Source organism: Caretta caretta, chromosome 8, assembly GCF_965140235.1.
Source record: "Caretta caretta isolate rCarCar2 chromosome 8, rCarCar1.hap1, whole genome shotgun sequence".
Lineage (NCBI taxonomy): Eukaryota > Metazoa > Chordata > Testudines > Cheloniidae > Caretta > Caretta caretta.
This window is the reverse complement of record NC_134213.1, coordinates 85423930-85447962: the sequence shown is the minus strand read 5'-3', so window position 1 is coordinate 85447962 and position 24033 is coordinate 85423930. Positions and strand designations below refer to the sequence as shown.

At 45.4% G+C, this 24033-nt stretch overlaps 1 protein-coding gene and 1 long non-coding RNA gene across 5 annotated transcripts in view; one reads left to right on the top strand and one right to left on the bottom strand.

Annotated features, from left to right (window-relative positions):
- LOC125641254 (uncharacterized) overlaps positions 1–9489 on the top strand; it is a 64533-nt gene extending 55044 nt beyond the window's left edge. The window contains exon 3 of the long non-coding RNA XR_007358010.2: positions 8527–9489. This is a non-coding gene — a long non-coding RNA (uncharacterized LOC125641254). The remainder of the gene's footprint in view (positions 1–8526) is intronic.
- SLC44A5 (solute carrier family 44 member 5) overlaps positions 1–24033 on the bottom strand; it is a 205636-nt gene that overhangs the window by 164891 nt on the left and 16712 nt on the right. For 3 of the 4 annotated variants that reach the window (XM_048860855.2, XM_048860857.2, XM_048860861.2), the window contains exon 1: positions 19901–20068. The exons of the other annotated variant lie outside the window; for it this stretch is intronic. In XM_048860855.2, coding sequence (XP_048716812.1) covers positions 19901–19937 — 37 coding nt within the window. In that variant the 5' untranslated portion in view covers positions 19938–20068. Of the gene's footprint in view, positions 1–19900; positions 20069–24033 lie in introns of those variants that run through there. 4 annotated transcript variants of the gene reach the window in all.

The following is a 24033-nucleotide window of genomic DNA, read 5'->3' as shown; positions in this document are numbered from 1 at the left end:
AATAAAGTACTGGAAAGAGATGTTCAGCACGCCGACTAAATTGAGTATATTAGTTCAAAATAGTATCAAACAAAAGGGCTATAATTACCTATCAAAAACAAAACAAATTATTTTATCTCTAAACCTATCTTGAGGTACAAGCATCCATGAACTGTGCACTGTTTCTGAAAAAGTAATTGATACCCTACATTTCCAACAACAGCTATCATGCAGGATTTCATTCTGAATGTTTGCTATATATGGCCAGTAAGCATGTTGCAAAATGTTTTAATTAGTCATTAGGTATTCTCAGTGTTCAAAGCCATTTGTTGTTGTTGTGACAATATTAGTAACAGGCTCTTAGCTCACAGCCAAAGGGACATGTAGGAGTTCCATTGAAGATGGTGCAAGTTTGGACTTTTGCTAAGGCTATACTATTTATTTTACAGAGGACCAAAACTACTGCAACCGACAGCCTCTCATTTTTAGGAAGGTACCATTAAAACAAACCTTGAGTGAGAATTAAATTTAAAACCAAGATTTGCTCAGAAAAATGTCTAGGTAATGTGATTTTTTTCACATTCCTGGGCTCTTGAACTATTTAGAGCAATGATTCTTAACCTGGGGTGCACGTACCCCCTGGGGGTGCGAGATACCCTTTCTGGGGGTGCAAGACATGCCAGATTTTTTTAGAAAGTAAATCATCAAAAACACAAATTAATTACAAGCACATATATACAACTACTTTGTTTCATCAAACCTATGTATTTATTAACATTATACATTTTGTAACGATTACTGTAATATACAAACAAAAAATATATCTAGGTTTAAAGAACTGACCTACTTCAACAATTTCTGATAAGGGGTGCAAGAACATATTTTGATTTCTGATAAGGGGTGCAAGAACATATTTTGAGAACCAAAGGGGTGCGGGCTGCAGTAAAGGTTAAGAACCACTGGTTTAGAGCATTAGGGCTATAATAACAGAGTTGGCTGAACTGAAAGCAGCTGTATGAGCAAGAGCTTAATACACAGATGCTACATTGTATGTATATAGAAATATAACTGAGAAGTGGGTGGTTTCATATGAGCTATATACATTGGGTGGGATTTTCAGAATCTCTCATCATTAGCCTAACGCTGCTCCCATTGAAGTCAATGGGAGTTTTATCATTGACTTCAATGGGAGCAGAGTTAGGCCAATGTTGAACATTTTTGAAAACCTACCCACAATGTTTTGCATTTACTGTACACAGCACCTTTCCTCCACAGACCTCCTTGATTTTACAAAGTTTGGTAAATATTCCTCTCCCGACATTACCAGACGGGAAACCTACACTCAGAAATCCAAAGAACAAAGAATCTACTCTCCTGTTTCCCGAACCCCTGCTCTCACCTCAGATTAACCAGATAATTAGCCAGATTCTGACCTCAGTTAGACTGGTGTAAATCTAGAGTCATGCAAGAGAGTAATTCCAGATTTACACCAGTGAAACCAAGATCAGAGTCTGGCCAGTGTGTTTAAACATGAAAACAGCATCTAAATGCTACGTATTATTATTTCTAAGAATGCATGTTTGCAACAGAACACAAAAACAAAAGATAAGCAGCAAAGGAAAACTGAAAAGACATTAGGGCTAAAACCATATCAACTGCTTCACAGGACAAAGTCTTCAATGCAAAACTTTGCAAAAGCTTGGTGGGAAAACACGTTGCATCTGTAGTGACACTGATAAGAAGAAAACACTCTCTGTGTCTGAAAAAAATGTGCTTTATCCATTTCCCAAGTAGAGTAGTGCACTCTTCCATTTTGAAACTATTAGCAATGCTAGGTGTGGAAGGCAGACAATAGTGCAGCCATGACACAAGACCTGAGCCACACGTAAATCCAGCTTCAAAACCTTGGCTTCCTAGAAATGCATGAGCACTGCCTTCCATGTATTTAAATCTGATAACAGAAGAGGTAAATGAGACAAATCCACGACTATTACTGAAGATGCATCCTTATGGCACAGTGACTGCATTCCATTTGTATGAGGATTTATGACCCCACTTCCTCTTTTCTCTTTCAGTGGTGTGGTTGGTTTTTTTTTAAGCAGCAAGCCAGTCCAGTGGTCTAGTGGTAACAAAACACACTGCTTCCCACAGAATCAGAGTTCTGATGTCCAGCGCTTAACCCTTTTTCTCACTCTGGCTAGGGCAAGGAAAGCTATTGAAGCCAGGCAGCTCAGGCTCTGAGAGGGAGAACCTCACTCTAGCAGTCCTCCCCATACAGAGAGCTGAGCTGATGGACTTTGAAGAGACGACTATCCAGCCCTCTTCTGTTTAGAACAGAATTGCTGTTAAGTGGCGCCTTATGAGATGTGGGCAAAAGAAAAAATAAAAGGGAAAGATAGGTTTCAGAGTAACAGCCGTGTTAGTCTGTATTCGCAAAAAGAAAAGGAGTACTTGTGGCACCTTAGAGACTAACCAATTTATTTGAGCATAAGCTTTCGTGAGCTACAGCTCACTTCATCGGATGCACACTGTGGAAACTCCAGAAGACATTATATACACAGAGACCATGAAACAATACCTCCTCCCACCCCATTCTCCTGCTGGCAATAGCTTATCTAAAGTGATCACTCTCCTTACAATGTGTATGATAATCAAGTTGGGCCATTTCCAGCACAAATCCAGGTTTTCTGACCCTCCGCCCCCCCCCCCACACAAACTCACTCTCCTGATGGTAATAGCCCATCCAAAGTGACCACCCTCTTTACAATGTGTATGATAATCAAGGTGGGCCATTTCCAGCACAAATCCAGGTTCTCTCACCCCCCCACCCCCCTCCAAAAACCACACACACAAACTCACTCTCCTGCTAGTAATCGCTTATCCAAAGTGACCACTCTCCTTACAATGTGTATGAAAATCAAGGTGGGCCATTTCCAGCACAAATCCAGGTTTTCTCACCCTCCCCCCCCCCCAAAAACACACACACACAAACTCACTCTCCTGCTGGTAATAGCTTATCCAAGACCACTCTCCCTACAATGTGCATGATAATCAAGGTGGGCCATTTCCAGCACAAATCCAGAAACAGTGTTCAGAGGACTCATTCCCTGCCCAGGAAATAAAAGTAAAATCTAAGGACTCTTACATCTATCTGGAGAAACCGATTCTGGAAAAAGGTGATTCTTCTTTTAATGCCTGTTTCACATAGAAGAAATGCATATACCATGCACTGTCAGTTTCACCCTGTGCATTGTATGAATGAGCCACCTCATCTGTCTTGAGATTTCCAACAGGCTTCTAAAGATATACAACACAAGTACACTGCATGTATGAGTGCGAGAGGGTGAGAGGCAGGGCTGTTTTTTATTTTACATTTTAATGTGTATCTGGTTTTGAAAACAGGAAACAAAGATATCGAAGTACGATCTAGGAGTGGACCACAGCTAGCTGTATACCACAGTAAAATCGTAGCGAGACAAGGTGGGTGAAGTAATACATTTTATAGGACCAACTTCTGTTGGTGAGAGAGGTTAGCTTTCAAGCTACACAGAGCTCTTCTGCTTGCCTCGCTCACCAACTTCCAATGAAAGATATTACCTCACTCACCTTGTCCCTCTAATATCCTGGGATCATCACGGCCACATCAACAGTGCAGACAGTAAAATCATGCCAAGTAGTAATCAGTCAGGCTCTAAGTCACACTACTGCATCATCATCATGTTGGTCTGAGTGGCAGTCATTACATCTGTTTGTACGTTTCCTTGTATTGGCTTGACTAGTAAAAGTGATCATATTGTTAGCAAACAAACAAACAAACAAAATGCTGATTCATTCACTAGGAGTTGATCTATAAATGGTTTAACAGTCTTGTTGAGAAATATCAGCTGGAGGTTAAGAAAAGAGTGTAGGGAGAACAATCAAGCTATTGCTAAATGGAAGGATTCACCAAGCTTGACAGAACTGCCATTAATCCACTGGGTTATTAACACAGCACTAACTATAACTCTGCTACAGTTATGTCTCTGGTGACATTTCTGTATACTCCCTTAAATTCAGAGGGATACAGCTCAGAGAAAGACCGCCACTGTAGGCTGAAACATGCCATACAAAGAGCTAATCATACAAGGAGTTCTATTAGATGCAGCAGGCCTGAGCCTGCTGCATTTAGGCTGCAATTTTGTTAATTTCCTCCAGAGTGGTGACATCATCTGTACCCACACTGATATGGAGAGTGTGCAGGGAGAGCAACTGCTCCAATCTATGTATCAGACCTGAATGGGAGTAAAGATATTAGATTGTTGTTTCAGTATATCACAATTAAATAGTATTTTGGAGGGGAGAATTCAATTTTTCCTCCCCAATATGTATTAACACCTGCATGTTAGTATAACAAGTTCTGACACAAGTCTGTTCCATCAGAAAGTAATCTAGCTCATTACCCTCTTTTCTTGTTGGAGATCTTTCAGTGGGGTTGTGCTTACTCTGGTGAGACAAATCACTAAGCAACAAATAAGCCACTACAGCTGAATTGTGCATTACCTGTATTTTGAGGCAAGTGTATTGTAATGATGTTTTTATCTGCTTTTTCACTTGGAATTCCAAGTTTCCAGGGGTTCAGAGTCTGCCACCCTTTTTCAGTTTGGGTAGTAGCTTTACTCTGTGAATGGCCCCATTGGGACTGCTTGTAAAGTGCTCACTACTCAGTCTGAGCAAAGGTGGCAGAATCAGCCCCAAGTTGTTTTCACATAGAATTTTTATGACTTATCTGGGCTGAAATTTAGCATAAGAAATTTGGCTCAAGAAACAATAGTAAATAAAACAAAACATCCATTTGGGCTCATTATAAATTCTGCAATATGAGCCAAATCCTTTTTCCTTACTTACATGGGACCTAATCCAATACTTAGTGCTTCTTAAGATTTGGTCCATCTGATGTCACACTGACTTCAGCTGGGATATCTGTGTGAACAAGATGAGCAAACTTGCTGTCATAAATAAAGCTAACAGGATTTGGCCTTAAGAGGTTTGCTGTCTGATGTGGCAAATAAGTTATTTAGGCTATTATTTGTACCATATCAAGAACTCTTTTGAACCCGGATCTTACAAACACTTACATACATGCATAGCTTTACTCAGGGATGTTGTCTCATTGAAGTTTATGGGAAAATTCATGTGAGTAAAGTTATCAACGTGTTTAACCATTTACAAGATCAGGGCCATAATGAGTATCCATAAAGGCCATGAAAATACCACTGACAGGGACACAAAAATTCCTGAAATATCGCAATTGCCCAATAGACTAAAAAGGTTACAGTTATCAAGTAACCAAAGTTTCAAAAATTGCCCTCACTATGCATTTACATGATAAACAATATTGCCTTTGAAAAAGTTTCTATGTTCTGTTGGGTAAATAATCTGTGTTTTTAAAAAATAAAAATCCTAAATACATATATTCACAATAGTGTAACAATACATGTCTTTAAAATTCCCTAGACACATATTTACATGATACCCTATTATAGTAGGCTCTGTCAATATGATGGATTTTTAAAGTCCTTAAATATATATTTACATAATCCATTCTTTTAACAGTCCTGAAATACATATTTACACAATAGACTAATCTCTCTAAAAAGCAATTGCAATCCATTCTGTCTAATCTCACACAGTTCTGTGAGGGATTTGTCTCTTTAATTTTGTCTTTTTCAATACTATCATTTAATTTAACTCATGTGAGGAAAAAATAGGATAATCGGGGGCCTAATCCTGCTCTCACTGAAGCCTCTGACACAATTCCCTATTGACTGTAAGGGGTGCAAATTTGAGCCACAAAACTGTAACACAAAACATGAAAAACTGGTATTTAATTCTTAAATCTTTCTAGACAATGTAGATTATCCAGTGAATGATGCTACATACTTCTATACTTTGGAATACATAAGCACAAGAAAACAAACTAAGGGTAGAATTTCCATAGTCTAAGTAATAGATTTGTCAGATACACAGTCATGGCACAAGAAAATTAATGAGCACTCTCAGAATTTGCAGCCAGCTAATAGTTAATTGGTTTTAATTAGGGGGTCAGTCTCCTAATCTAGGGCCTAATCCTGTTCTGAGATTAAGCATTTCTCATACTTATAGCAGATAGGGATCTTACTCATGTTAATTTTAAGGATCAGCAAACCCACATCCGATATAATTTATGGCCTTGTGATTTTTTTCCCCAATGTGAGAGTTTATTTAATGCTTATGAAGCTGAAATGACAGTAACTTCCAGCTAGAGCCATGTATTGTGTGGGCAGGTGCTGTGTGAGGGTCCCCGCATAGCTCTGCCATATGCACCTTAATTATGACCTGCACTGCAACACCACCATAAATCCAGTCTAGAAACTCTCCTGAGCAGATATCACAACTTTGTTGTGGGTTTATTTCTTAAATAGGCAAAACTGCAATCGGAAATCAGAGTTTCATTTGTGACTGTCCAAAGTTTCATCACAGAGGTGAAAGTCTAGTACACTAATTCACGATACTGCCTAGGCATGTGTTAAACTGTTATTACTCCTTTCATGTATTCTCCCACTTTTCTATATTAATTTTGTAGCCATATTTCCTCCTATTGTGAGAACTTTCACTGTCTACAACTCTCTCATTTAGAGGCATGGATCAGGTTAATTGTTGAATTCACAGAGAGACATGGATAATGTATATAATAAAAAACACATGGTCAGCTAGGAACAGAACATTTTTTCTCCAAAAAATAACAGAACTTTGAGGTAAATTGTAATGCTTTTGAACAAGGTGGACATACAAATGTCAACATATACCTCCTTTCCCCTATCCTTCCCCCCTCCCCACTGAATTAAGATGAGTAAGCCCCTAGCCATTTATCAAAAGCATTACAGAGTAGCAGTAGCTGCTCAATAGTTGATGATACCATACTAGGAGTCCAATTTTCTATTCCCTCCCTGCAATTTCCCAAACATAACTATCTTCCTGAAGTGTCACGTGGCATGACTCATCCCAGGGTATCGACAGACTTGGTAAAATTCAGAAAAGTTTTAAAGTTATGGAATCTGAAAACGTTAACAAAATTGTCGCGAACTGAACTAAGATTGCACAGGACACAAACAAAAACAAAAAAGTATTTTCTCATTACTGTTGAAACCAACTCTATGGTGTTAAATCAAAAACTCACCAAAAATCCTTCTTTATGATCTTCCCTCCCAAAAAGAGAGAAATATGGATCTAATCTGGTCCCATTTTAATCAATGGGAGTTTTGTCATTGGCTTCAATGGGAGTAAGACCAGGTCCAACAGTAGCACAGTTCTGACTTTACCACCTGACTCTGCAACCAAAATGGCATTTCCTGGGCATTTCATAAACAATATTGGCTAATGAGAATTAGCAGGACTGTATAGAAAAGTTCCCCTGTTAAGAATTAGTGAGCAGTCTGTTTTAAATATTATGACAGGTTTCAGAGTAGCAGCCATGTTAGTCTGTATTCGCAAAAAGAAAAGGAGTACTTGTGGCACCTTAGAGACTAACAAATTTATTTGAGCATAAGCTTTCGTGAGCTACAGCTCACTTCATCGGATGCATTCAGTGGAAAATACAGTGGGGAGATTTATATACATAGAGAACATGAAACAATGGGTGTTACCATACATACTGTAACGAGAGTGATCACTTAAGGTGAGCTACTACCAGCAGGAGAGTGGGGCGGGGGAGAAGGGGAACCTTTTGCAGTGAATCAAGGTGGGCCAGTTCCAGCAGTTGACAAGAACATCTGAGGAACAGTACGGGGTAGAGGGGGGGAATAAACATGGGGAAATAGTTTTACTTTGTGTAATGACCCATCCACTCCCAGTCTCTATTCAAGCCTAAGTTAATTGTATCCAGTTTGCAAATTAATTCCAATTCAGCAGTCTCTCGTTGGAGTCTGTTTTCGAAGTTTTTTTGTTGAAGAATTGCAACTTTTAGGTCTGTAATCGAGTGACCAGAGAGATTGAAGTGTTCTCCAACTGGTTTTTGAATGTTATAATTCTTGACGTCTGATTTGTGTCCATTTATTCTTTTACGTAGAGACTGTCCAGTTTGACCAATGTACATGGCAGAGGGGCATTGCTGGCACATGATGGCATAGATCACATTGGTAGATGTGCAGGTGAACGAGCCTCTGATAGTGTGGCTGATGTGATTAGGCCCTATGATGGTGTCCCCTGAATAGATATGTGGACACAGTTGGCAACGGGCTTTGTTGCAAGGATAGGTTCCTGGGTTAGTGGTTCTGTTGTGTGGTTGCTGGTGAGTATTTGCTTCTCTGTGTATATAAATCTCCCCACTATATTTTCCACTGAATGCATTCGATGAAGTGAGCTGTAGCTCACAAAAGCTTATGCTCAAATAAATTTGATAATCTCTAAGGTGCCACAAGTACTCCTTTTTTAAATATTATGTTACAGTAATGCCATGTCTGCTAACGATGCAGCCTAGCGATAATTTTTCCTTGGATTGCTTTTTAATCTTTCTTTCGACGTTACTTCAAGTGCAGGAAAAGACAGACACATCGCTGGATATTAGCTGCTCACAACATGTATGAAGACCTGGAGGCAAAACTTCAATGAAGCTACTCTGATTTACACCAGATGAGGATTTGGTTTCGGGAGTATTTCTCTGCCAAGAATCATCAAAATATTTCAGTCCACTAAATTTAACAGCATTTGCCATGTGGTTATTTCTCTCTTGAAAGATTCCAAGAGGAAGCAGCTATGTACAAATGTAAAGTTATCTTTCCTAATTTCTCTGAAACACAAGTTATAGCTGAAAATAAGGCACTTAAAGTCTGCAACTTATTTCCTCTTCTTTGAATGATTACTATAAATGTAAGTCTCACTAGATGGTACTCAGATCAGACATTTTAGTATTAAATGGATTTGCAAATATATGTGTGTATATAGCTTTAAATGGTTGCTTATAATTACCTCATACAATGAATAAAGTTTGTAACACATAAGCAAAGATACCAAATAATTATTTAATATGATTGTATTTATTACATAATGTTTTCATGTTCCTACCCAAAAATAATTATGCTAAAATAACATTTAAGCCACATCTACACTACCTGCCAGATCGGCGGGTAGTGATCGATCTATCGCATCTAGTGTAGATGCAATAAATCGATCCCCGCTCTGCTGTCGACTCCAGAATGCCACCAGGGTGAGAGGCAGAAGCGGAGTCGACGGGGGAGTGGCAGCCGTTGATCCCGCGCAGCGAGGACATGAAGTAAGTGATTCTAAGTCGATCTAAGATACATTGACTTCAGCTACGCTATTCTCATAGCTGAAGTTGCGTATCTTAGATCGATCTCCCCCCCCCCCATGTAGACCAAGCCTTAGATTCTTCAACATAGAATTTCATAGTGGGGAAAAAACAATAAAAAGTTACATTAAGTCTTGGATCTAGTTACCTTTCATGTGTTTTTTTCATAATTTTCCTTGCTACTGTTATTAATGATAAAATAAATGACAGTTTGAACAAATGTTTGTGTCCTCAAAACCCATATGCTCCCCCTGTTTGATCCTACAGTGAAGTTTAAATGCCTAAATTCATTTCGATAGTAAGAGAAAGAAATGTTAACACATGCAGGATCAAGACTTCACCAAAGCATCAAACAGAATATGAAGTGAGGTACTAAGGGAGAAAGTTCTTATTCAAAAAGAAATATCTGCAATAAAAAACTAATTAAACAACAGTGCACAAAGTAAGTTGCTACCTTTTGAATTCTCTTCTCCCACCTCCCAAGTTTATTCCACGGTGAATAACCTCTATTAAGTCAATACAAATCAGAAAAATTCAGTCATACCTGAACTCTTTGTACTTATGTACTGCAGTGGTGTCCAAAGAGTTATTGATTTATCTGACATACCATACACAGTGGAAGCCCTAGATAAAATGGACCAAATTTAGATAATTTATAAGGTTCAAATCCATTGAAGTTAGTGGAATTGTGCTCACTTATATCATATCTGAATTTGGCCAATGAATTAAGAGATGATGGGAGATTCAGCCCTGAAGTGCCTGCCACCTGCCTGTTGAAGTGTAAATACCACAAAGGGAGAAGAATTGTTTTAGTACATAGGTATTACTAGTAATGGGATGAAATTTAAGAGAATATGTAGTCTGACTCTCAAGAAAAAGTAACGATAGTGATGTCTATTAGTCTTTGGAACTCTAAAACCAGGGGAAAGATTAGTAAATGTACAATAGGATCACTTTAACATTGGCAGGGAAATGGACTAGATGATCTAAGACAGAGGTGGGCACATTACGGCCCACGGGCCACATCCGGCCCGCGGGACCATCCTGCCCGGCCCCTGAGCTCCCGGCCAGGGAGGCTAGCCCCCAGCCCCCCCCCCCATCCCCTGCAGCCTCAGCGCGCCACGCTGCCAGCGCTCTGGGCTGCTGCTCTTGCCGGGCAGCGCAGCAGCGTGGCTGGCTCCGGCATGGTAAAAGTGGGCGGGGAGCAAGGGGTCCTGGGGGGGCCGTCAGGGGACAGGGAGCAGGGGGCAGTTGGATGGGGTGGAGGTTTTGGGGGGTGGTGGTCAGGGGACAGGGGGTGGTTGGATAGGCGTGGGAGTCCCAAGGGGCCTGTGAGGGGTTGGGGGTGTGGATAGGGGTAGGGGCAGTCAGGGTACAGGGAGAAGGAGAGGTTGGATGGGGGTGGGGTCCTGGGGGGCAGTTAGGGGTGGGGGTCCCAGGAGGGAGGTCAGGGCACAAGGAGTGGGGGGGGGTTGGATGGGTCAGGGATTCTGAGGGGGGCAGTCAGGGGGCGGGAAGTGGGAGGGGACAGATGGGGGCGGGGGCCAGGCTGTTTGGGGAGGCACAGCCTTCCCTACCCAGCCCTCCATATAGTTTTGCAACTCCGATGTGGCCCTCGGGCCAAAAAGTTTGCCCACCCCTGATCTAAGAGGTAAGATTCTACAGGGTGATGTTTATTGAACCGTAATTTTGATGCATATTTTTAAATAGTGGTGTCTCGTTTTGCACCTGCAGTTTCTGAGACACAACTGCACAGGCACTTTGAAAGTGCAATTTAGGTGACTGATTTAGAGAAACAAGCAGATTTTACATATCTAACCAATCTAAATTATTATTAATATTTATTTGCATTATGATTGTACCTAAGAACCTCAATCAAGGACACGTTGAGCTAGGCTACAAACAAATAACAAAGACAACAGTCACTGCCTCAGAGGACTTGCTCCCTGCCATTTGCAGATGTAAAAAAAAAAAAAAGGGGGGAGTACTAACTCAAGGTGAATTAAAAATAATAAAGATTGGCCCTTATATGTATGTATGTATGTATGTATGTATGTATGTATCTCCTCTCATCAATGCTACTTACGAAAATATTGTCTGAAACAAGATTTTTTAAATTCTGTATCCTCCTCCCCCAGACCATTTCTTCAGTGATGTTACAATCTAAGGTTTATTTCACTATTAGTTACTATGGAAATAACTGTGACGGCACAAACACATAATTTTGGCATTGCTAATGGCCTAATCCTGCACCACTGAGGTCAATGGGAGTTCTGCCATTGGTTTCAATAAGAACAAGAATTATTCAAGTGACAGATGTGAGTGATTTATTATAAAAATAAAAGCTCTCTCATTGTTTTGTTTTTTAAAAACTCAGTATTAAGCTATGATGGGAAAGCAAGTGTTCAGGAATTTCTTTGTTTTCCACTTTCAGTGGCAATCTTCTCTATGAGATGATCCAACACCAGACCAAAGTATGGGGGGAAGGGGCCCCGCAGGCAGGTAATTGCTGTTTTACACATGGAAAAATTGTATTCCATTTCATCTTGATATCTTTCCACTGGAAGATAGCAACTGAAAGATTTTTATTTTTTTTCCTGAGGGAACAGGTATTTCCCTTTCACACTGAAAAAAATCTCTGCTGGAGAGAGAGCCTTGATAAAGTCAGCATCACTGTTCTTGATAAACCATTCCTATTTTCTCCATTCTGGGGGCAAGAAACCACATTTCTCTGTCGCAAGCTTACAGCTCTTCTAGGGAAGAATGAATCCTATTACCTGGATTTAGAAAGCTAATAAGCAGCTTGCTTCCAAGGATGATCTTATAGTCCCTTCATGTGCATGTAGAGAAACAATATGGCTAAAAAGATGTACTGTATTTTTTAGAAGAGGATGACCCCAATCCCACCCAAAAAAAAGTCTGCATGTTTACTAAAGCCTTTTATCAAGCTATGTTCACTCCAATAGCCATCCAGACACTGTCCAGTATCTTGGCTTTCCATCAGCCATTCCAAATCTAGTAACCCATCATCAGTTAGAGAACGTGTTAGCTCAGAGGGAGAAGGAGACAGCTAATAAGCTGTCCAGGGAGCCTGCAGTCTGCTGTCAGCCAGGAATCTGACTTAAGATATCTCTTTTAAGGCATTCAATTGATGCCAGAAGTCAATGGATTTAAGCTTTTGAGAAAGGTTTGCCTCTGTCATTTATAAAATAATAAAACCAACAGTGGTCTGGTGAAGTAGGGTTCCAAGAAGAGAGGCTAAGGGCACCTAATCCTTCAAAAAAAATATTAATGGGCAGGTAAATAGCCAACTATTAGCAGAGTCAGAAAAAACAATTGAGATGGTGAGTGACTATTATAGCAATTTCATGTAGAAGAATACAGTGTTGCAGATCCTGAATTTAGAAGGTTTTGCACTATTTCATAGTATAAGGCCAGTAAGGTAGAAAGATTAATTCAAACTTGCTTTGCTTCACTATGCCCTGGTCTACACTAGGACTTTAGGTCAAATTTAGCAGCATTAAATCGATGTAAACCTGCACCCGTCCACACGATGAAGCCCTTTATTTCGACTTAAAGGGCTCTTAAAATCGATTTCCTTACTCCAGCCCTGACAAGTGGATTAGCGCTTAAATCGGCTTTGCTGGCTCGAATTTGGGGTACTGTGGACACAATTCGACGGTATTGGCTTCCGGGAGCTATCCCAGAGTGCTCCATTGTGACCGCTCTGGACAGCACTCTCAACTCAGATGCACTCTCAACTCAGATGGCCAGGTAGACAGGAAAAGAACCGCGAACTTGTGAATCTCATTTCCTGTTTGGCCAGCGTGGCAAGCTGCAGGTGACCATGCAGAGCTCATCAGCAGAGGTGACCATGATGGAGTCCCAGAATCGCAAAAGAGCTCCAGCATGGACTGAACGGGAGGTACGGGATCTGATCGCTGTATGGGGAAAGGAATCCGTGCTATCAGAACTCCGTTCCAGTTTTCGAAATGCCAAAACCTTTGTCAAAATCTCCCAGGGCATGAAGGACAGAGGCCATAACAGGGACCCGAAGCAGTGCCGCGTGAAACTGAAGGAGCTGAGGCAAGCCTACCAGAAAATTAGAGAGGCGAACGGCCGCTCCGGGTCAGAGCCCCAAACATGCTGCTTCTATGATGAGCTGCATGCCATTTTAGGGGGTTCAGCCACCACTACCCCAGCCGTGTTGTTTGACTCCTTCAACGGAGATGGACGCGATACGGAAGCAGGTTTTGGGGACGAAGAAGATGATGATGATGATGAGGTTGTAGACAGCTCACAGCAAGCAAGCGGAGAAACCGGTTTTCCCGACAGCCAGGAACTGTTTCTCACTCTGGACCTGGAGCCAGTACCCCCCCGAAACCACCCAAGGCTGCCTCCTGGACCCAGCAGGCGGAGAAGGGACCTCCGGTGAGTGTACCTTTTAAAATACTATACATGGTTTAAAAGCAAGCATGTGAAAGGATTACTTTGCCCTGGCATTTGCGGCTCTCCTGGATGTACTCCCAAAGCCTTTGCAAAAGGTTTCTGGGGAGGGCAGCCTTATTGCGTCCTTCATGGTAGGACACTTTACCACTCCAGGCCAGTAACACGTACTCGGGAATCATTGTACAACAAAGCATAGCAGTGTATGTTTGCTGGCTTTCAAACAACATCCGTTCTTTATCTCTCTGTGTTATCCTCAGGAGAGTGAGATATCATTCATGGTCACCTGGTTGAAATAGAGTGCTTTTCTTCAGGGGACACTCAGAGGAGCCCATTCCTGCTGGGCTGTTTGCCTGTGGCTAAACAGAAATGTTCCCTGCTGTTAGCCACAGGGAGGGGGGACGGTTGAGGGGGTAGCCACGCGGTGGGGGGAGGCAAAATGCGACCTTGTAACGAAAGCACATGTGCTATGTATGTAATGTTAACAGCACAGTTTACCCTGAAAGAGTGTAGCCACTGTTTTATAAAATGTGTCTTTTTAAATATCGCTGTCCCTTTTTTTTTCTCCACCAGCTGCATGTGTTTCAATGATCACAGGATCTTCTCCTTCCCCGAGGCTAGTGAAGCTTAGAAAGAAAAAAAAACGCACTCGAGATGAAATGTTCTCCGAGCTCATGCTGTCCTCCCACACTGACAGAGCACAGATGAATGCATAGAGGCAAATAATGTCAGAGTGCAGGAAAGCACAAAATGACCGGGAGGAGAGGTGGCGGGCTGAAGACAGGGCTGAAGCTCAAATGTGGTGGCAGCGTGATGAGAGGAGGCAGGATTCAATGCTGAGGCTGCTGGAGGACCAAACCAGTATGCTCCAGTGTATGGTTGAGCTGCAGCAAAGGCAGCTGCAGCACAGACTGCCACTACAGCCCCTGTGTAACCAATCGCCCTCCTACCCAAGTTCCATAGCCTCCACACCCAGACGCCCAAGAACGCGGTGGGGGGGCCACCGGCCAACCAGCCACTCCGCCACAGAGGATTGCCCCAAAAAAAGAAGGCTGGCATTCAATAAATTTTAAAGTTATAAACTTTTAAAGTGCTGTATGGCATTTTCCTTCCCTCCTCCACCACCCCTCCTGGGCTACCTTGGTAGTCATCCCCCTATTTGTGTGATGAATGAATAAAGAATGCATGAATGTGAAGCAACAATGACTTTATTGCCTCTGCAAGCGGTGATCGAAGGGAGGAGGGGCGGGTGGTTAGCTTACAGGGAAGTAGAGTGAACCAAGGGGCGGGGGGTTTCATCAAGGAGAAACAAACAGAACTTTCACACAGTAGCCTGGCCAGTCATGAAACTGGTTTTCAAAGCTTCTCTGATGCGTACCGCGCCCTCCTGTGCTCTTCTAACAGCTCTGGTGTCTGGCTGCGCGTAACCAGCAGCCAGGCGACTTGCCTCAACCTCCCACCCCGCCATAAACGTCTCCCCCTTACTCTCACAGATATTGTGGAGCACACAGCAAGCAGTAATAACAGTGGGAATACTGGTTTCGCTGAGGTCTAAGCGAGTCAGTAAACTGCGCCAGCGCGCCTTTAAACGTCCAAATGCACATTCTACCACCATTCTGCACTTGCTCAGCCTGTAGTTGAACAGCTCCTGACTACTGTCCAGGCTGCCTGTGTACGGCTTCATGAGCCATGGCATTAAGGGGTAGGCTGGGTCCCCAAGGATACATATAGGCATTTCAACATCCCCAACAGTTATTTTCTGGTCTGGGAATAAAGTCCCTTCCTGCAGCTTTTGAAACAGACCAGAGTTCCTGAAGATGCGAGCGTCATGTACCTTTCCCGGCCATCCCACGTTGATGTTGGTGAAACGTCCCTTGTGATCCACCAGAGCTTGCAGCACTACTGAAAAGTACCCCTTGCGGTTTATGTACTTGGCGGCTTGGTGCTCCGGTGCCAAGATAGGGATATGGGTTCCGTCTATGGCCCCACCACAGTTAGGGAATCCCATTGCAGCAAAGCCATCCACTATGACCTGCACATTTCCCAGGGTCACTACCCTTGATATCAGCAGATCTTTGATTGCGTGGGCTACTTGCATCACAGCAGCCCCCACAGTAGATTTGCTCACTCCAAATTGATTCCCAACTGACCGGTAGCTGTCTGGCGTTGCAAGCTTCCACAGGGCTATCACCACTCGCTTCTCAACTGTGAGGGCTGCTCTCATCTTGGTATTCATGCGCCTCAGGGCAGGGGAAAGCAAGTCACAAAGTTCCATGAAAGTGCCCTTACGCATGCGAAAGTTTCGCAGCCACTGGGAATTGTCCCAGACCTGCAACACTATGCGGTCCCACCAGTCTGTGCTTGTTTCCCGAGCCCAGAATTGGCGTTCCACAGCATGAACCTGCCTCATTAGCACCATGATACATGCATTGGCAGGACCCATGCTTTCAGAGAAATCTGTGTCCATGTCCTGATCACTCACGTGACCGCGCTGACATCGCCTCCTCGCCCGGTATCGCTTTGTCAGGTTCTGGTGCTGCATATACTGCTGGATAATGCGTGTGGTGTTTAACGTGCTCCTAATTGCCAAAGTGAGCTGAGCAGCCTCCATGCTTGCCTTGGTATGGCGTCCGCACAGAAAAAAGGCGCGGAACAATTATCTGCCATTGCTCTGACGGAGGGAGGGGCGACTGACGACACGGCTTACAGGGTTGGCTTCAGGGAGCTAAAATCAACAAAGGGGGTGGCTTTACATCAAGGCGGCTTGGTGTACATCAAGGAGTATTTCAGGCAGGACTTCACGGAGGGTTCCAATAAGAAATGGTGCACCTAAGTTATTGTTCTTATTGGAACAAGGAGGTTAGCCTGGCCTCTGATTGATACATGGCTAGATTTACTTCGCTGCACCTTCTCTGTGAGTGACTGCAGTGTGACCTAGAAGAATGAGTCCCCTAGACGGGGGAGGAGGCAAATGAGTACAAAACAAAACTGGTCTATTTCTTGTTTTGATCCACTCCATCTATCTTTTACATCTTTGGCTGGCAGCAGACGGTGCAGAAGGACTGCATGCCATCCACATCTCATGACTGCTCAGCAGAAGATGGTGCAGTAGGACTGCTAGCCATCCTCATCTCTTGCGTGCCCAGCAGAAGATGGTACAATACGACTGCTAGCCATCCTCATCTCTTGCCTGCCCGGCAGAAGATGGTACAGTACGACTGCTAGCAATCCGTATTGCCTGCCTGCTCACCATAAGACGGTTCAATAAGACTGACTGCAGGACTAAAGAGAATGACCTGGTCAAGTCACTCCAAATTTAGTCCCTGCACCCATGTCTGCCCAGGCGCTCCCAGCCGACATGGCCAGGAGCACCTCGGACAAGACGAGGACGGCTACCAGTCGTATTGCACCATCAGCTGCCACAAGGCAATGGGTTGCTGCTACTGTGTAGCAATGCCGTACCGCTTCTGCCAGCACCCAGGAGACATACGGTGACGGTTACCTAAGCGGGCTCCATGCTTGCCGTGGTATGGCGTCTGCACAGGTAACTCAGGAAAAAAGGCGCGAAACGATTGTCTGCCCTTGCTTTCACGGAGGGAGGGAGGGAGGGAAGGGGGGCCTGACGATATGTACCCAGAACCACCCGCGACAATGTTTTAGCCCCATCAGGCATTGGGATCTCAACCCAGAATTCCAATGGGCAGCGGAGACTGCGGGAACTGTGGGATAGCTATCCATAGTGCAATGCTCCGGAAGTCGACTCTAGCCTCGGTACTGTGGAAGCACTTCGCCGAGTCAATGCACTTAATGCACTTAGAGCATTTTCTGTGGGGGGACACACACTCGAATATATAAAACCAATTTCTAAAAAAACGACTTCTATAAATTCGACCTTATTCCGTAATGTAGACATACCCTATAAGTTTAAAGTAATTATTTCTGATGACTCCTTAGGAGGCACATGCTTCATAGTACCTCTAAGAAAATAAGCACATGCAAACAGAGAGATAAAAAAAGAAAAAATGATGATGAATGTGAAATTGCTAAAACAACAAATATTCTCGTTATTATATTTCAATTTGTAGTTCTGAAAAATTACAAGTTGAAATACAAGACATTTTTCCAAATGCATTTTTCCATATAAATACAGGTAGTAGTATCATGCTAAAGGACTGCAGATGTTCCAAAGTAACATGTTTTTAAAATGAAGCTAAAACAATGTTGTGTGATAACACAATACAGTTTCCAAGTCTTCTTTCCATTTATTTTCAAAGCAGAGCTTTCCTGATTACAAGCAAGGGAATTATATGCTGCACTTACAGGAGTATGAATTCTATCTACCAGCTGTTTTCCCACATCTAAATACTCTGTTTCTGTGATCCTTCAGATGAGTGTTCTATCTGCTTTTCTATGCATTGGAGACTATTACCACTGAAGTTAACTGCAAAACTATTGACTTCTCTGGATCAGGCTCTATGGGGAGTTAAATAACTTCAGCGGCATTAGTCAATATTTTGGAAACATAAATTTCTTCCCTGACGTTCTATGATTTCTGGTGACGGTTTTCCCCCTGAGAGGTTTGTTTATATCACCCTTTCTGCAAAGAATTCCTTGGTTTGCTTAGACTCATCCTGCAAACCTTTCTCAGGCAAAACACCCACTACTGGGGAAGCACTAATGGATCAGGTGCTTGTTCAGGCTACCATTCACTTCCCTGAAGGAAAAATAACCAGCTGTGGTCCTTCAGGGCCTCAGTGTAAATAACTCAAACTGTCAATTTTTGATTAAACAGATATAGTTATAAAGTTTTAGTCCACAAAGGTAAATCATAAAATTGGGTTTTCTGAGTTATAGCCATGTCACACAATATGCATGTTACACCAAAGCAAGAGTTTTATTTTCCATGTATGTCCCTTCGTGTAAATGATCTCTGAGTATGACCAGCCTGCTGGGATGCAGAGAAAAGGAGGCTTGTTTCTAAGAGGCTTCTGCTCATTCTGCAGATTAAAGAGGGAAATATTTTGCCATGGAAATCTCATGCATAATTGGAACAGGAAAACTGCACTTGGTTTTATGGAGACGCCTTTAAAGAGATTAAGGAGCCTGCTAAACCTTCTCTTCTGCCGCAAATGAATTAGCTACTCAGGAGCAATTAAAGCAGCGCTCAAGCACGGAGATAAAGTTGTGCCCCCCGGTGACCTTCTGCTGGAGGAAGCGACGTTTCGGCTGGCAGGACTCGGGCAAGGAGACAAGCGGCTCGCTGAGTCCCAGTACACCGGCTCCAGGCTCTGCACCCCCAACCACAGCATCCTCCTGTCCAGAACTCCCCTATGCCCCAAATCAGACCACTGCGAAGCCGCCCAGTGCCAGCGCCCTGTATCCGCACCCCCGGAATCCTCCTACCTCTGCACCCCGAATCGCACCCCCCTCACCCCTACCCTGTGTGCACAACCCCGCACCCCCAGCTCCAAAATATTGTCCACACGCGCCCACCACTCCAACCCGAATCCAATGCTCCAGCCCCGTGCTCCCCTCCCCAGCACACCACCTGCCCCAAAGCCAACCCCCTCCCCCGCCGCCCAATCCCGGGCTCTGGATCCCCCCTAAACTGAGCACCCTGCACCGCCGCCCGAGGGCATCTGCCCCTGCCCCAGGCCACCTGCCCCTGCCCAGCTCCCTGCAGCAGACGCTCGGACCGCTGCGCCCCAGACAAACCCCCCAGAGCCGGCGATGCACCTGCTCCGGCCCCGGGGAGCAGAGGCGGCTTTCCGAAGAGTTCTGGCCCCCGCTCGCCCGCAGCCCTGCGCCCACCGAGCCCCAACTTTCCCACCTCCCCGAGGAGGCTGCAACAACCCCCCCCCCCCTCCCAGCCGCGGGGAGGGAGCTGCTCCCAAGCCCCTTGCCCCCCCGCGCCAGGGGCAGGCAGGAGAGCCCCAGCCCCTTCGCTGCGGGCGGGGGGCACCGAGGGGGCCCAGCCCCCGGGAGCTGCCGAGGGAAACAAACTCTTGCGGCGTCGGCGGCGGCGGCTGTTCACTTGCTGGAGCCGCGATGTAACCAGGCCAGACGGAGGCTCCGGCTCGCCCCATCCCCATGCTCCGAGCGCCCGCTCAGCCCGGCGCCCCTTTCCCGGCGGGGGAGCGGGGGGTTGCTTACCGTAGGGAGAGGCGGAGGCTCCCCCCTTCCTGGCCATCTTCGCCCGCTGCCCTCCGCGCCTCTTCCCGGCTCCTCAGCGCGCTCTTTGTTGCCGCGATGGCATGGGAGGCAGCGGCGGCCGGGCAGCCTGGCGCTGGGCTCCGCTCTGCTGCCGCCGCCGCTCGTGTCCCAGCTCCTGCGCCCAACGCTGACCCCTCTGGTCCCGTCTGGGCGCCAAGCAGCCACTGCGCCGAATCCGCGGGGGCGGCGTCTCGGCAGCGGCAGGCAGGCGCAAGGGAGCCGGGGGCGCTGTGTGTGCTCCGAGGGAGCCAACCCGGGCTGGCCTTCCAAAGGCGGGGGGGGGGGGGGCTGCGTGTGACACCTCCTGCAGCGCGCGGACCTCCACTCCGCGCGCAGCGCCCCCCCCCATGCAGCAGCACCGCGCAGGGGGGCCGGGGAGCGCCCCCCCGCAAAAAGCAGCCTCCCTAACTTCTACCGCAGCCTGGCTCCTGCTGCCACCAGAACTTTGGCAACTCCTGAGCAGGGCTGCGGGGCCTTCCCTCGGGGGAGCGAGGACAGGAAGGTAGCGGCGTAACTTGAACGCACCTTGTAGGGCGCGGGAGGTTGCACTAGCAGGATGGAAGTTACAAAAGGCCCATCGGGCTTCTCGGGTGGAGGCCGGAAGCTGAGCTGCTGATCCGGGTGAAACGGTTCGGCTGAGGACAGCAAGGAGCGCTCTCCCCGTCGGAAGAGCGCCTCTGGGAAAGATTTGCGAGCTGTGTGGTGTCCACAGGGCCAGACTGTTTCTTCAGACCTTTTGCCACGCATAGAAACTATGCCGAACTCACCAGCAGTTTGTTGCTTGAGCCTTTGGCAAGTGGCCCTTGGAAAGTTTCCTCTCCAGTTTTCAGAGTAGCAGCCGTGTTAGTCTGTATTCGCAAAAAGAAAAGGAGGACTTGTGGCACCTTAGAGACTAACAAATTTATTTGAGCATAAGCTTTCTTGAGCTACAGTATACTTCATTGGATGCATCCAGATTGTTATGCCATGATGGAGCTGTCCTTTCCCCTCATGCTGATGCGTGTCTGGGAAGGCCAGGTTGTGTCTTACCACAAGTCGGACAGCTGTGTCTGGAGAGGTAGAAGGAGCATGATGCCACACCATTCTACTTTGTTGCAAGCACGTTCTTTCAATTTCTGGCCAGAGTTTTGTCATGGGATTGGCCCAGCGCGTTTTTGGTCTGCCCGGCGGTCACTGGGAATCCAGTCACTGTTGCGGGTTGTCCACCTATTGTCTTGCCTGCGGACTACATGACCCGCCCATCTTCGCTTTGCATTGTATATTGCCTGCACTACATCGGTCACCTCTGTACACATTCTGATCTCCTCATTCAGTATATGATCACAGAGCAATGTCTTACACATTCTCCTTTCCATTGCTCTCTGGGTGACAGCAAGTTTTTCTTCCTCCGCTTTCGTTACTGACCAGCTTTCTGCTCTGTATATCATTGCTGACAGAACCATGGAGTTCAACAGTTCTTTTCTTTTCTTCATGGACAGTTCATCATCCATTAGAGACGTCTTTATTTTGTTGAAACTTGCCCACCCCACCTTTTACCTCCTACTGCATTCCCCTTCGAATGAGTTGTCTCTGCTCAGCTGCTGACTCAGATAAATGTATTTGTTGGCCGCCTTGATTTCTTTCCCATTTACAGTGATGATTCCTTCTACACAATGCTCATTCCGCATCCACTTCGTCTTCGACATGTTCACTTCCAACCTGATATCATGCAAAAGTGCAGTTGCTGCAATTTGTTCTCCAGTCTGATGTGTCCTTTAATTCTGCTTCCCCCCAATTAAAAAGGTTGTCTATGTGTCTGTTACAAGTAAACTGAGCAAGGCTAGTCTGAATTCAGAGTAACAGCCGTGTTAGTCTGTATTCGCAAAAAGAACAGGAGTACTTGTGGCACCTTAGAGACTAACCAATTTATTTGAGCATGAGCTTTCGTGAGCTACAGCTCACTTCATCGGATGCATACCGTGGAAACTGCAGCAGACTTTATATACACACAGAGAATATGAAACAATACCTCCTCCCACCCCACTGTCCTGCTGGTAATAGCTTATCTAAAGTGATGATCACTTTAGATAAGCTATTACACTTTAGATAAGCTATTAGCAGCAGGACAGTGGGGTGGGAGGAGGTATTGTTTCATATTCTCTGTGTGTATATAAAGTCTGCTGCAGTTTCCACGGTATGCATCCGATGAAGTGAGCTGTAGCTCACGAAAGCTCATGCTCAAATAAATTGGTTAGTCTCTAAGGTGCCACAAGTACTCCTTTTCTTTTTGCTAGTCTGAATATCAGTGAGACAGTAAACATGGAGCCCTATACCATTTATAAAGTCACTTTTCAGAGCATAACCACCTTTAATGGTAAGAAAATTGAAAAGTTAGAGAAGGGCTGAATTCCTGCTCCAAAAATCTGAATTTAGTTTAGGCCTAGGGCAGGTTTATCTGGCAATGTGAAGAACTTTTCTCTCAAAAGAGAGAGGCCCAGAACGTGGACAGGGCCAGATTAACACAGGGGCTTTAGGGACTGCAGCCAGGGGCCTCAGACTAAGGGGAGCCCCTGCAAAAATTAATTTGTAATTATATACAATTCAGTGGTCACCACCCCGCCAATCGCAATCAACTGGTCGATCCTGGAGTCTCTGCCAGTCGATCACGGTCTCCGCGCCGCTAAAAGTCCAGCGGTAGAGCAGGACTCAGGCAGGCTGCCTACATGCCATGGCCCCATGCCACTCCCAGAAGCAGCCAGCTGCTGGCATGTGTCTGTGACCCCTGGCAAGGGGGAAAGGTGGCTCTGTGTGCTGCCCCCGCCCCCAGCACTGTCCCCGCAGCTCCCATTGGCCTGGAACCAGCCAATGGGAGCTGCTGGGGTGGTGCCTGTGGGTGCACGCAGCGCACAGAGACACGCTGTCCCCCTTTCCCCCAGGAGCGCACAGAGACATGCCACAGCCAACCACTTCCGGGAGCAGCATGGGGCTATGGCAGGCAGGCAGCCTGCCTGAGCCCTGCTGCAATGCCATCCGGGAGCTAGCTGTGGTAAGCGCCTTCTGGATGGAGCCTGCACCTCACAGCCCCTCCTGCACCCCAACACCCTGCCCCAGGTCAAAATCCCCTTCTGCACCAAACTCCATCCCAGAGCCTGCACCCCTCACCCTCTCCTGCACCCCAACCCTCTACCCCAGCCTGGAGCCCCCTCCTGCACCCAAACTCCGTCCCAGAAGCTCATATAACAGTTGTTCTAAGATAAGAAGTCGGCTATTTTGAATTAACTTTACTATATTCTACATGTTTTAAGACTGAAATGTAACCACACAATGGCTTTATGTTAATTAAGAGGCAAGTTGAGTATAGTGTTAATAGCTTCGATGCCATAATTGTGATCATTTTGTTTTAAATTAGGAAAAATACTTGTATACAGGGGCCCCACAAAATCTAATAGCCCCAGGCCCACAGGAGAGTTAATCAGGCCCTGAACATGGGGTTGGGGGTGAGAGGGGAGGTATGCCTTCCTCCTGCCTCAGTTAGTAAGGATTGATACCCCTATGTGTTGGGATAAGATGTTCGCTCAGAGCAGTGGTTCTCAACCAGTGGCCCATGGGCTGTTTGCAGCCCAATCAGCATACAGCTGCAGCCCATGTGACATCCTCAGGGCCATAGACATAGTATATATATTGTGTGGATGCAGCCAATATAACACATAAAGAGCTGCATACACAGCCCACAATGGTAAATAAGTTAAGAACCACTGCCTCAAAGTGACCCCATTTCATCAAAGTATGTAAACATGTACTTAGTTTTGGGTACATGCACCAGTGCTTTGCTGAATCAGAGAGTGCTTGTCTTCAGTGCAAAGTTAACTCAAGTTCTTACTTGAGTGTTGCCCCTAACCTAAGTCCCAACCACACTCAGAAAACTCTCGCTCCAGTATAGTAGTGGTTTACACCTGAGCTGGGTGGGTATGTGTAAGTGTATGTGTACACTGCAGCTGGGAGCAGCCTCCCAGTTGGGTAGACAGATTGGCACTAGCTCTGCTGAAGCAAAGACACTAAAAATAGCCATGTAGAAGTTGAGACTCAGACAGCGC